The 15,067-nt window shown below is 40.5% G+C and overlaps 1 protein-coding gene across 1 annotated transcript; it reads left to right on the top strand.

The window, feature by feature from the left end:
- Positions 1–907: 907 nt before the first annotated feature.
- On the top strand, positions 908–13,159 carry LOC311112995 (butyrophilin subfamily 3 member A1; the record flags this gene model as incomplete). The annotated part of the gene is made up of 8 exons (XM_084156118.1): positions 908–914; positions 2,721–2,872; positions 3,054–3,152; positions 4,077–4,214; positions 4,378–4,512; positions 4,788–4,916; positions 12,256–12,361; positions 12,627–13,159. The coding sequence occupies 8 exons, from the start codon at positions 908–910 to the stop codon at positions 13,157–13,159; spliced, it is 1,299 nt and encodes a 432-aa protein (XP_084012244.1).
- Positions 13,160–15,067: the final 1,908 nt, after the last annotated feature.

Genomic DNA, 15,067 nt, shown 5'->3' with positions numbered 1-15,067 from the left:
ATTAAAAAAATAACTGATATCACATTGACATAAGTATTCAGACCCTTTACTCAGTACTTTGTTGAAGCACCTTTTGCAGCGATTACAGCCTCAAGTCTTCTTTGGTATGACGCTACAAGCTTGGCACACCTGTATTTGGGGAGTTTCTCCCATTCTTCTCTGCAGATCCTCTCAAGCTCTGTCAGGTTGGATGAGGAGCGTTAATGCACAGCTATTTTCAGGTCTCTCCAGAAATGTTGTCATTATGCAGTATTGTGTGCAGATTGCTGAGGATATTTTTATTTATTTAATCCATTTTAGATTAAGGTTGTAACGTAACAAAATGTGGAAAAAGTCAATGGGACTGAATACTTTCCGAAGGCACTGTATATATGTGATCGTATACAAATGTAAGCAAGGTTTGAAATTATTATGTTTTAGTGAAATATTCTATCTGTTTGGGCTTCTTGCGGTCAATTTGCAATCTACAAATGATTTGTAATTATGTTCTGGCCCCCTGACCTTCCGCTCAACAAAAATATAAATGCAACACGCAACAGTTTCAAAGATTTTACTGAGTTACAGTTCATATAAGGAAATCGGTCAATTTAAATAAATAAATAAAACCATAATCTATGGATTTCATATAACTGGGAATACAGATATGCATCTGTTGGTCACATATACCTTAAAATAAAGGTAGGGGCGTGGATCAGAAAACCAGTCAGTATCCGGTGTGACCACCATTTGCCTCATGTACTGCGACACATCTTCACATAGAGTTGATCAGGCTGTTGATTGTGGCCTGTGGAATGTTATCCCACTTCTCTGCAATGGCTGTGGGCGAAGTTGCTGGATATTGGTGGGAACTGGAACATGCTGTCGTACACGTCGATTCAGAACATCCCAAACATGCTCAATGGGCAACATGTCCGGTGAGTGTGGAGGCCATGGAAGAACTGGGACATTTTCAGCTTCCAGGAATTGTGTACAGATCCTTGCGACATGGGGCTGTGGATTATCATGCTGAAACATGAGGTGATGGTGGTGGATGAATGGCACGACAATGGGCCTCACGATCTCATCACGGTATCTCTGTGCATCAATTGCCATCGGTAAAATGCAATTGTGTTAGTTCTCAGTAGCTTATGCCTGCCCTACATAACCCCATCGCCACCATGGGGCACTCTGTTCACAAAGTTGACATCAGCAAACCGCTCACGGTTGTGAGGCCGGTTGGACATACTGTCAAATTCTCTAAAATGACATTGGAGGTGGCTTATGGTAGAGAAATCAACATTAAATTCTCTGGCAACAGCTCTAGTGGACATTCCTGCAGTCAGCATACCAATTACGCGCTCCCTCAAAACTTGAGACATCTGTGGCACTGTGTTGTGTATCAAAACTGCACATTTTAGAGTGCACCTGTGTAATGATCATGCTGTTTAATCAGCTTCTTGATATGCCACACCTGTCAGGGGGATGGATTATCTTGGCAAAGGAGAAATGCTCACTAACAGGGATATAAACACATTTGTCCATACAATTTGAGAGAAATGTGTTTTTGTGCATATGGAAATGTTCTGGGATCTTTTATTTCAGCTCATGAAACATGGGACCAACACTTTACATTTTGCATTTATATTTTGTTCAGTGTAGTTGATGATCCCTGCAGTATTGTATATACATTACATAAATGATATATCACTAATATAATATTGTGACCTTTTTCGTTGACTAATAATCATGTAACCTTTGTTTAGAACTGCTGTATTTTGAATTGCATGACATTATATTAAATGTGACTACATGGATAATTATCTATTGTTCTAATATGGATAATTAATTGATTCCAAACTGGTATTAAATCTTTATCTAATCAGATCACAATCGTCCAATAGTTTCATCAAATCATCAAATACAAGCGTTGATCAATCAATTTTAGAACACTACTGTTATCTACTACCATCTATCCACTGTATTGTACTGCCGGTGTGCTACCATTGAAACATTTGACTTATGACTTGTCCGCTTCATAATAAGTAACAATGCACAATAGAGCAAATAGTTACAATTTTATTATTGTTTACCTTTTAAAGGTCCAATGCAGCCGTTTTTATCTCAATATCAAATCATTTCTGGTAACAATTACTGTGATTTGTTTTCCATTAAAATGGTCCAAAAAATAAACAGCTTCTTCCAACTGGGCACACACTGGTTGAATCAACGTTTTCCCCACGTCATTTCAACGAAATTATGTTGAACCAGCATGGAATAGACATTGAATTGACTTCTGTGTCCAGTGGGTTAACAAAGAGCAATTTCTCAAGCAATAATTTTGCTAGGACTATCTGGAAGTGGTCTGAGTGGGGAGGAGAAAACTGAAACTAGCCGTTAAAACTAGCTCTCTTTCTTATTGGTCTATTAACTAATTTACGGCCTGGTGATGTCCATCCCACCACAACAGCCTGAATTTTCAGGCGGTCTTTTCAAACAGCTCTTACACTAAAAGGGCATTATCATAATTTTCCCAATTTCCAACCTCCTTGTGTGAAAATATATATAAAACACAGGACAATCTCATTTTTGACTGCACTGGGCCTTTAAGCAATAACTCATTTGATTTAATTAAATCTGACGTAAAGTTAAATGTATACGCTTAGTTAAATGTGACTCAAATGTATCTGTGCCCCCCACCCCTCATCCACTCTAATCTCATTTTATCACTATTTCACCTCCAGAGCATAACTCCCAGCTGAAGTTGGAGCGCTCTACCCAGAGTCAATCCATCGGGGCGGTGCGTTGGAACCTTCCTGATGAGGAACTCCAGGCCCACAGCTCAGCCCCTACCAGCCCCTGCAAGAGCAGCGCCCCCTCCACACAACGCTCATCGGTAGGCTACACACGTGCACACACACCTCAATCCACTCACAGCATCACATCAGCATCCAGTCCATCCAAAACTCTTTCAGTTAAATTGTCTACTCTTCTACCTGTATCTGTTCCTTTGTACTCTTTTTCTACATTTGCCTGCCTACCTGTTCATGCTGTCTGTGTGTGTACGTCTCTTGTAGCAACACCCTCGTCAGAATGGCATGAAGAACCTGCGCAGTCTGCAGGAGTGTGTCCGCTTCATCAACCACTGGAAGGAGCAGGTGGCCCAAGTCTGCAAGGTACAGTAGGACCCTGAGAGGGAGAGAGAGAGAGGAGAGGGGGGGGGGGAAGACATACATCTATAGAAAGAACAAGGGAGGAGGGAACAAAAGCAGTAACTGAGAAAGTTCAGGGGTGCAAATGTATTTCCAATGTTAGTATGATAGTATTAGTGATGGTATTATTTTGTGTGTGTGTGTGTGGGGGGGGGGGGGGGGGTCGCGGGCCTCCCAGATCAAAATCTGTCTAACTTTTCTCTCAGCCTCATGGCAAAATGTGAACAAAAGCATGAGATGAGCTATAAAACAGTACCTTTTTCTCTCTGACCCATGGCAAAAAGTGTAGAATTGCAGGAAATTCATTTTAAAACAGCAACATTTTTCTCTTCGCCTCATGACAAAATGTGTAGAATAGCATTATAAAACTGCAATGTTGAAATGCAGAAAGTTAATTGTTTTCTCCAAAAAATATATGTTTTCCTAAAAAATTGTAATACAAGGGGGGCCAGGTGGAGTTGGCGGTAGGGTGGGGTGGAGAGTGCTGACCTGGCCTCTGGTGAGGAGTGCTGACCTGGCCTCTGGTGGGGAGTGCTGACCTGGCCTCTGGTGGGGAGTGCTGACCTCGCCTCTGGCCTCCCAGGCAGGAACAGGGTTACGTAAACGAAAAACACTCAATCATCCCATTTTGAATGTATTTGATCCCATTTTGAATTTATTTGATCTAGTTTTGCAACCGATGCCTAGTTGTTTTCGCCTTTTTGCTGTTTTTTTGGTGTGAATCAAGTTATATTACACACAAAATCCCAAGCTGTACTTTGTCAATGGAGACCACAGGATTTCTACAAAATTGCTTTGACATTAAGATGATTGAGATGAGATGGCTATACACACTATTGAGAACGTACAGTATTATATTGACCTGGTTGCTGTGTTGTCTTGTTGCAGAGTGGCAGTGATGCGGGGAAGGGCACCAGTAAAGGAGAGACCCCTGTGGAACTGAAAGACCCCAAAACAGAACGCAGTCTGGAAGAGAGCAGGAAACTCATTCTGCTGTGGGCCAATGAGCTAAACAGCGTCGACAAGGTGAGAAAAAACGAATACTTACTTTTTTGTGTGTATTCTATCAAACGTTCGCTTGAAGTATCATATCTAGGCATTTTAAGTCAATTGATTCATAATTATTCATTAATATATTACATTGAATTTGACTGAAAACATTCAACTGTATTCCACTGTGCCTCCTCAGCTGGCGAAGTCTAGCCCCTGGGTGCAGGAGAGATGTGAGGAGGAGGAAGACGAAAACAAGGATGGAGAGGACCCCAATGAGGAAATGCAGCAGAGGATCATGGAATGGGCCAAGGAGCTGCAGAGTGCCTCAGAGGTGATAGGTCAGGGGTGAGGGGTCAAAGTCAAGGATACAAATGTATATGAGACACAAAGGGACACTACCGAGGATGGAAATGGGGGAAATACTGTGTTCCAAACTGTTGGAAATTTGTATAACCTAGCATTCAAACAGCCTTGGTTAACTGCTATCTGCAAATTTGCTACCAAATAGAGACCATTTAGCATAGGGGCTAAAAGGTCGAAAAGTGTGATAGGAGACTCATAGAGATGACTTGGTATTAACGTTTGTCTGGCTGTCTGTCTACATAGAGTTGTGGGGTGCAGAGCAATGAGCTAGGCAATGTTCTGCGTCTGCTGGGTCTGAGGAAGAAGAGACTGATCAACCTCCTGCCCTTACTGGAGTTCATTACTTGGTCACTGCTCAAGGAGGACTGCAAGGTGAGACGACACACACACACAAGCAAACACAAAAACACACACACCTCCCCAAAAATGGAGGAAAAAAGTGGTCAACACTAAGTTAGAGAACTAGTTTAATAGGGCTCCTCTCATAAAACATAACTCAGAATGTTATGTACAACGTCTTCTTTTCTGAAGTCGTACACTTGCCTGAATCCATTGTAATTAGCAATGTTCCCTCTTAAACGTAGATTGAGAATCAGCTATACAATTATATAGGCTACATGCTCAAATAGGCATACAGTGCCTTCAGAAAGTATTCACACCCCTTGACGTTTTCCACATTTTGTTGTGTTACAAAAGTGGGATTAAAATGGATTTAATTGTCATTTTTTTGTCAATGATCTACACAAAATACTCTAACGTCAAATAAATAATTATGAAGAAAAAAAACACTAATATATTTTGATTACATAAGTATTCAACCCCCTGAGTCAATACATGTTAGAAGAACTGTTAGCAGCGATTACAGCTGAGTCTTTCTGGGTACATCTCTAATAGCTTTGCACACCCGGATTGTACAATATTTGCACATTGTAATTGTTTTAATTCAAATTGGTTGTTGATCATTTCTAGACAGCCATTTTCAAGTCTTGCCATAGATTTTTAAGCCGATATACACTACCGTTCAAACGTTTGGGGTCACTTAGAAATGTCCTTGTTTTCGAAAGAAAAGCAATTTTGCTGTCCATTTAAAATAACATCAAATTGATCAGAAATACAGTGTAGACATTGTTAATGTTGTAAATGGCTATTGTAGCTGGAAATGGCTGATTTTTTATGGAATATCTACATAGGCGTACAGAGGCTCATTATCAGCAACCATCATTCTTGTGTTCCAATGGCACGTTGTGTTTGCTAATCCAAGTTTATCATTTTAAAAGGCTAATTGATCATTAGAAAACCCTTTTGCAATTATGTTAGCACAGCTGAAAACTGTTGTGCTGATTAAAGAAGCAATCAAACTGGCCTTCTTGAGACTAGTACACGCAAAACACCAGTCTCAATGTCAACAGTGAAGAGGCGACTCCGGGATGCTGACCTAGGCAGAGTTGCAAAGAAAAAGTCCAGTGGCTGTGTTCTTTTGTCCATCTTAATCTTTTCTTTTAATTGGCCAGTCTGAGATATGGCTTTTTCTTCGCAACTCTGCCAAGAAGGTCAGCATCCCGGAGCTGCCTCTTCACTGTTGACGTTGAGACTGGTGTTTTGCGGGTACTACTTAATGAAGCTGCCAGTTGAGGACCTGTGAGGCATCTGTTTCTCAAACTAGACACTCTAATGTATTTGTCCTCTTGCTCAGTTGTGCACCGGGGCCTCCCACTCCTCTTTCTATTCTGGTTAGAGCCAGTTTGCGCTGTTCTGTGAAGGGAGTAGTACACAGCGTTGTACGAGATCTTCAGTTTCTTGGCAATTTCTCGCATGGAATAGCCTTCATTTCTCAGAACAAGAATAGACTGACGAGTTTCAGAAGAAAGTTCTTTGTTTCTGGCCATTTTGAGCCTGTAATCGAACCCACAATTGCTGCTGCTCCAGATACTCAACTAGTCTCAAGAAGGCCAGTTGTATTGCTTCTTTAATCAGCACAACAGTTTTCAGCTGTGCTAAAATAATTTCCAAAGGGTTTTCTAATGATCAACTAGCCATTTAAAATGATAAACTTGGATTAGCAAACACAATGTGCCATTGGAACACAGGACTGATGGTTGCTGTAGGCCTATGTAGATAATCCATAAATAATCAGCAGTTTCCAGCTACAATAGCCATTTACAACATTAACAATGTCTAAACTGTATTTCTGATCAATTTGATGTTATTTTAATGGACAAAAAATTTGATTTTTTTCGAAAACAAGGACATTTCTAATTGACCCCAAACTTTTGAACGGTAGTGTAAGTAAAGTTGTCCTTGTGTTTTAAGTTATTGTTGTGCTGAAAGGTGAATTTGTCTCCCAGTGTCTGTTGGAAAGCAGACTGAACCAGGTTTTCCTTTAGGATTTTGCTTGTGCTTAGCTTTATTTTTATTTTTTATCCTAAAAAACTCCCTATTCCTTGCCGATGACAAGCATACCCATAACATGATGCAGCCACCACCATGCTTGAAAATATGAAGAGTGGTACTCAGTGATGTGTTTTGTTGGATTTGCCCCAAACATAATGCTTTGTATTCAGGGCATAAAGTTAATATCTTTGCCACATTTTCTGAAGTTTGCCTTATTGCAAACAAGATGCATGTTTTGGAATATTTGTATTCTGTACAGGCTTCCTTCTTTTCCCTCTACCAATTAGGTTAGTATTGTGGCGTAACTACAATATTGTTGATCCATCCTCAGTTTTCTCCTATCACAGCCATTCAACTCTGTAATTGTTTTAAAGTCACCATTGGCCTCATGGGGAAATCCCTGAGTGGTTTTCTTTCTCTCCGGCAACTAAGTTAGGAAGGACGCCTGTATCTTTGTAGTGACTAGGTGTATTGATACACCATCCAAAGTGTAATTAATAACTTCACCATGCTCAAGGGGGGATTCAATGTCTGCTTTTTTTTTACCCATCTACGAATTAGGTGCCCTTCTTTGCGAGGCAGTGGAAAATCTCCCTGGTCTTTGTGGTTGAATCTGTGTTTGAAATTCCCTGCTCGACTGAGGGACCTTACAGATAATTGTGCGGGGTACAGAGATGAGGTAGTCAATAAAAACTCATGTTAAAAACTATTATTGCACACACAGTCCATGGAATGTATTATGTGACTTATTAAGCAAATTTGTACTCCTGAACTTATTTAGGCTTGCCATAACAAAGGGGTTGAATACTTATTGACTCAAGACATTTCAGCTTTTCACTTTTAATTAATTTGTAAAATTCATTTTTTACATTATCGGGTATTTTGTGTAGGCCAGTGACAAAAAAATCAAATCCATTTTAAATGCAGGCTGTAACACAACAAAATGTGGAAAAAGTAAAGGGGTGTGAATACTTTCTGAAGGCACTGTATATACAGTTGAAGTCGGAAGTTTACATACACTTAGGTTGGAGTCATTAAAACTAATTTTTTCAACCACTCCACAAATTTCTTGTTAACAAACTATAGTTTTGGCAAGTCGGTTAGGACATCTACTTTGTGCATGACACAAGTCATTTTTCCAACAATTGTTTACAGACAGATTATTTCACTTATAATTCACTGTATCACTCTTCCAGTGGGTCAAAAGTTTACATACACTAAGTTGACTGTGCCTTTAAACAGCTTGGAAAATTCCAGAAAATGATGTCATGGCTTTAAAAGCTTCTGATAGGCTCATTGACATAATTTGAGTCAATTGTAGGTGCAACTGTGAATGTATTTCAAGGCCTACCTTCAAACTCAGTGCCTCTTTGCTTGACATCATGGGAAAATCAAAAGAAATCAGCCAAGACTTCAGAAAACACAATTGTAGACCTCCACAAATCTGGTTCATCCTTGGGAGCAATTTCCAAACGCCTTAAGGTACCACGTTCATCTGTACAAACAATAGTACTCAAGTATAAACACCATGGGACCACGCAGCCGTCATACCGCTCAGGAAGGAGACGCATTCTGTCTCCTAGAGATGAACGTACTTTGGTGCGAAAAGTGCAAATCAATCCCAGAACAACAGCAAAGGACCTTGTGAAGATACTGTAGGAAAAAAGTATCTATAGCCACAGTAAAACGAGTCCTATATCGACATAACCTGAAAGGTCGCTCAGCAAGGAAGAAGCCACTGTTCCAAAACCGCCATAAAAAAGCCAGACTACGGTTTGCAACTGCACATGGGGACAAAGATCTTACTTTTTGGAGAAATGTCCTCTGGTCTGATGAAACAAAAATAGAACTGTCTGGCCATAATGACCATCGTTATGTTTGGAGGAAAAAGGGGGTTGCTTGCAAGCCGAAGAACACCATCCCAACTGTGAAGAACGGGGGTGGCAGCATCATGCTGTGGGGGTGCTTTGCTGCAGGAGGGACTGGTGCACTTCACAAAATAGATGGCATCATGAGGAAGGAAAATTATGTGGATATATTGAAGCAACATCTCAAGACATCAGTCAGGAAGTTAAAGCTTGGTTGCAAATGGGTCTTCCAAATGGACAATGACCCCAAGCATACTTCCAAAGTTGTGGCAAAATGGCTTAAGGACAACAAAGTCAAGGTATTGGAGTGGCCATCACAAAGCCCTGACCTCAATCCTATAGAACATTTGTGGGCAGAACTGAAAAAGCGTATGCGAGCAAGGAGTCCTACAAACCTGACTCAGTTTCACCAGCTCTGTCAGGAGGAATTGGCCAAAATTCACCCAGCTTATTGTGGGAAGCTTGTGGAAGGCTACCTGAAACATTTGACCCAAGTTAAACAATTTAAAGGCAATGCTACCAAATACTAATTGAGTGTATGTAAACTTCTGACCCACTGGGAATGTGATGAAAGAAATAAAAGCTGAAATAAATAATTCTCTCTACAATTATTCTGACATTTCATATTCTTAAAATAAAGTGGTGATCCTAACTGACCTAAGACAGGGAATGTTTACTAGGATTAAATGTCAGGAATTGTAAAAAACTGAGTTTAAATGTACTTGGCTAAGGTGTACATAAACTTCCGACTTCAACTGTATCTACCTATGGTGTTATGAAAGCAGCTTGCATAACCAGTGATACACTGCTACACAAAGAATGCTGTAAATAGTGTTGGAGGTGCACAAATAATGACAAGGTTTATGGTGGAAGCGTGACACATATGACTTATTACTTACTGTACATACCCCTGGTCCACAGTAAATCTAGGACTCAATCAATCATAATCAAGTTTTTCCATGTCAATATTTGCTCAAGGTACTACTTACAGTGGGTAAAAAAAAGTTTTTAGTCAGCCACCAATTATGCAAGTTCTCCCACTTAAAAAGATGAGAGAGGCCTGTAATTTTCATCATAGGTACACGTCAACTATGACAGACAAATTGAGAGAGAAAAAAATCCAGAAAATCACATTGTAGGATTTTTAATGGATTTATTTGCAAATTATGGTGGAAAATAAGTATTTGGTCACCTACAAACAAGCAAGATTTCTGGCTCTCACAGACCTGTAACTTCTTCTTTAAGAGGCTCCTCTGTCCTCCACTCGTTACCTGTATTAATGGCACCTGTTTGAACTTGTTATCAGTATGAAAGACACCTGTCCACAACCTCAAACAGTCACACTCCAAACTCCACTATGGCCAAGACCAAAGAGCTGTCAAAGGACACCAGAAACAAAATTGTAGACCTGCACCAGGCTGGGAAGACTGAATCTGCAATAGGTCAGCAGCTTTGTTTGAAGAAATCAACTGTGGGAGCAATTATTAGGAAATGGAAGACATACAAGACCACTGATAATCTCCCTCGATCTGGGGCTCCACGCAAGATCTCACCCCGTGGGGTCAAAATGATCACAAGAACGGTGAGCAAAAATCCCAGAACCACACGGGGGGACCTAGTGAATGACCTGCAGAGAGCTGGGACCAAAGTAACAAAGCCTACCATCAGTAACACACTACGCCGCCAGGGACTCAAATCCTGCAGTGCCAGACGTGTCCCCCTGCTTAAGCCAGTACATGTTCAGGCCTGTCTGAAGTTTGCTAGAGTGCATTTGGATGATCCAGAAGAGGATTGGGAGAATGTCATATGGTCAGATGAAACCAAAATAGAACTTTTTGGTAAAAACTCAACTTGTCGTGTTTGGAGGACAAAGAATGCTGAGTTGCATCCAAAGAACACCATACCTACTGTGAAGCATGGGGGTGGAAACATCATGCTTTGGGGCTGTTTTTCTGCAAAGGGACCAGGACGACTGATCCGTGTAAAGGAAAGAATGAATGGGGCCATGTATCGTGAGATTTTGAGTGAAAACCTCCTTCCATCAGCAAGGGCATTGAAGATGAAACGTGGCTGGGTCTTTCAGCATGACAATGATCCCAAACACACCGCCCGGGCAACGAAGGAGTGGCTTCGTATGAAGCATTTCAAGGTCCTGCAGTGGCCTAGCCAGTCTCCAGATCTCAACCCCATAGAAAATCTTTGGAGGGAGTTGAAAGTCTGTGTTGCCCAGCGACAGCCCCAAAACATCACTGCTCTAGAGGAGATCTGCATGGAGGAATGGGCCAAAATACCAGCAACAGTGTGTGAAAACCTTGTGAAGACTTACAGAAAACGTTTGACCTGTGTCATTGCCAACAAAGGGTATATAACAAAGTATTGAGAAACTTTTGTTATTGACAAAATACTTATTTTCCATCATCATTTGCAAATAAATTCATTAAAAATCCTACAATGTGATTTTTCTGGATTTTCTTTTCTAATTTCGTCTGTCATAGTTGACGTGTACCTATGATGAAAATTACAGGCCTCATCTTTTTAAGTGGGAGAACTTGCACAATTGGTGGCTGACTAAATACTTTTTTTCCCCACTGTATTTGTTCACATATGGTATAGAAATTAGAAGGATTAACTTTAGTTACAGCAAAAAGGTATTTTTAAAAATGTAATTCTACGGTAGTTAAACCACCATATCAATGCCTATATTTCAATTCAATAGTTACTAATAATGGTGGAATATTGCAGTACAAAACATTACAAATGAACATCACAAGACAGTCCTCCCAAACCTACCTGTCTCATCCCACCTAGAGTACAGTGAATGATTGACCGTTGTCTTGTCTAAACTTCACGTCCGCTGTACCTTTACCTCGTTGTGATAAGGCCCCAGGTCATATGATATAGTGCAATAAAACATCATGTACAGAACATTGCCAATCTAGCATGTCATTTACATCATACACTTACTGTATGTATCAGCATAACCTGTATTTTATAGGTGTTATCTGCCTGTGGGTATTGGTTGAGAAGAACATGTATGTGCTTGAATGTGCTGACCTAGTTTGTGTCACTTAAGCAATAAGGCACAAGGAGGTGTGGTATATGGCCAATATACCACGGCTAAGGGCTGTTTTTAAGCACGATGCAATGCGGAGTGCCTGGATACAGCCCTTAGCCATGGTATATTGGCCATATACCACAAACCTCCGAGGTACCTTATTGCTATTATAAACTGGTTACCAACGTAATTAGAGCAGTACAAATAAATGTTTTGTCATACCTGTGGTATACGGTCTGATATACCACGGCTGTCAACCAATCAGCATTAAGTGCTCAAACCACACAGTTTATAATTAGATTTATACCATTTCAGCTCACAGTAATAAGATGGAAATGAAACTATTAAAGACAATTCTTTACCTATGTTCATAAACTCTCTGTGTTTCTATTTTCAGGGTGGCATTCCTCAGCTGTGGCTGTCAGCAAAGCAGCGCACCTGGAAGGCAGGCACTCCAACATACATCCCTAACTCAGTGTGGAACTGGATGATCAGTGCATCAGGTAACTATCCTTCTATTTGGACACATGTTTTAATTTGAACTGTTAATAAAAAAGAAAAGAAAAGAAGCACAGAAAAAAAGAATACATTTAAAGCATTTTCATACATTTTGACCAAACTTTAAACTACAACAAAATATTGGTACTACTAGCATAGAAATTAAGAAGAGTGGAAAATGGATGACAGAATGTTATTTAAAATGGAGAAAGTACAACATGTGTAGCACATTTCAGAAAGTTACCAACTCTCTCCCCCTCCTCCCTGTAGCCGATGTGACCTTTGACCCCATGACCAACCACCTGTGGCTCCAGCTCTCAGATGACCACCGGAAGGTCCAGGAGGGCATCTCCGAGTCCAATCTGCCCTTCAGTCCCCAGCGCTTCGACACCTGGCCTGGTGTGCTGGGCTGGGAGGGATACGCCTCCGGACGGCACTACTGGGAAGTCGACATAGCCAACAACGGCTACTGGCGGGTCGGCCTGACCACGGCGAGCGCCAAACGCCACGGCCGCTTCCCTATTAGCCCCCAGACGGGCTACTGGACCCTGTGGCGCAGCACGCACCAGTTCTACGCCTGTACCAAGCCTGAGACGCCCCTGCCCCTGGGTCTGGTGGCCCGCCGGTTGGGGATCTATCTAGACTACGAGGAAGGACAGATCTCCTTCTACAACGCAGAGACCAAGTCGCACATCTATACATTCACGGGCACCTTCAAAGAGAAGCTGTACCCAGTGTTTGCCCCGCTGGACGGGCGCACACTCATCACCGTCATCTCGCCACACACGGTCTCTAAATTTTGAAGACATCATGGGTCTTTGGTTCGGAGGTTCTCTCCAACATAAGCTGACTGCAGACCTGGTTTTCCTTTGCCTTTCAATCACTGGCTTATTTGGACTTGGAAAACCAGGTATATCTGGTTAATCAATAAGATGAATTTATCAATGAAGTACCAAGAATAAGAGAAAAACATTGGAGAAGAGTTTGAGCAGTTGACATTTTGACCCGCAAAGACTTGGGTTGAGCTTGGGCTTTCCCTGTTTCGACAACAGTCGGCCTAGACACTTGGTCTAGACACTTGGACCCTTATAAATCTTAAGAGCTGGATGGGAAGAAGGCAACTTCACACCCTAAAAAAAATAAAAATGAATTGGACAACCTAGATTTAAACAAATGTTTGAAAAGCCCCAAGTTTGAATACGCTTAAAAAGAATGTATCCAAATACTGTATAGGAATTGCATTATGATACTGAAACAGCTAGTTAAATGGAAGACGGGAAATGTATACTGAGGAAAACTAGTTATTTTAAATCTACCTACAGTATATCTATATATTGCAGTGTATCTATTTACCTATATTCAGTATCTATATCTTATGTCTTTATATATTTATGCAATTTCATAATCTGTATACAGTGCCTTCAGAAAGTATTCACACCCCTTGACTTTTCCCAAATGTTGTTGTGTTACACCCTGAATGTAAAATGGATTAAATAGAGATTTGTTGTCACTGGCCTACACACAATATCCCATAATGTCAAAGTGGAATTATGTTTTTTTGACATTTTTACAAATTAATTAAAAATGAAAATCTGAAATGTCTTGAGTCAATAAGTATTCAACCCCTTTGTTATGTAAAGCCTAAATAAGTTCAGGAGTAAAACTTTGCTTTAACAAGTCACATAATAAGTAGCATGGACTCACTCTGTGTGCAATAATAGTGTTTAACATGATTTTTGAATGACTACCTCATCTCTGTACCCCACACATACAATTATCTTTAAGGTCCCTCAGTCGAGCAGTGAATTTTAAACAGATTCAACCACAAAGACCAGGGAGATTTTCCAATGGCTAGCAAAGAAGGGTAAAAAAAGCAGACACTGAATATCCCTTTGAGCATGGTGAAGTTATTAATTACACTTTGGACGGTGTATCAATACACCCAGTCACTACAAAGATACAGGCGTCCTTCCTATCTCAGTTACCGGAGAGGAAGGAAACCGCTCAGGGATTGCACCATGAGGCCAATGATTATTTTAAAATAGTTACAGAGTTTAATTGCTGTGATAGGCGAAAACTGAGGATGGATCAACAACATTGTAGTTTCTCCATAATAGTAACTTAATTGACAGAGTAAAAAGAAGGAAGCCTGTACAGAATAAAAATATTTCAAAACATGCATTCTGTTTGCAACAAGGCACTAAAGCAATACTGCAAAAGAAAATTGGCAAAGCAATTAACTTTTTGTCCTGAATACAAAGTGTTATGTTTGGGGAAATCCAATACAGCACATCACTGAGTACCACTCTCCATATCTTCAAGCATAGTGGTGGCTGCATCATGTTATGGGTATACTAGTAATCATTAAGGACTGTGAAGTTTTTCAGGATAAAAAAGAAATGGAATGGAGCTAAGCACAGGCAGAATCCTAGAGGAAAACATGGTTCAGTCTGCTTTCCACCAGACACTGGGAGATTAATTAACCTTTTAGCAGGACAATAACCTAAAACACAAGGTCAAATCTTCACTGGAGTTGCTTACCAAGTAGACAGTGAATGTTCTTGAGTGACCGAGTTACAGTTTTGACTTAAATCTACTTGAAAATGATCAAATTAGCAGCATTTAATTGCTTGTAAGAGGGAAAATAATTTAATTGAGTTACATTGACATCATAACCTCATGATTAATAATTATTCTTCCTCAATAAGAGC

The sequence above is a fragment of the Coregonus lavaretus genome, assembly GCF_964263955.1.
Source record: "Coregonus lavaretus genome assembly, chromosome: 39".
NCBI classification, from domain to species: domain Eukaryota; kingdom Metazoa; phylum Chordata; class Actinopteri; order Salmoniformes; family Salmonidae; genus Coregonus; species Coregonus lavaretus.
This window is presented reverse-complemented; position numbering and strand designations above follow the sequence as displayed.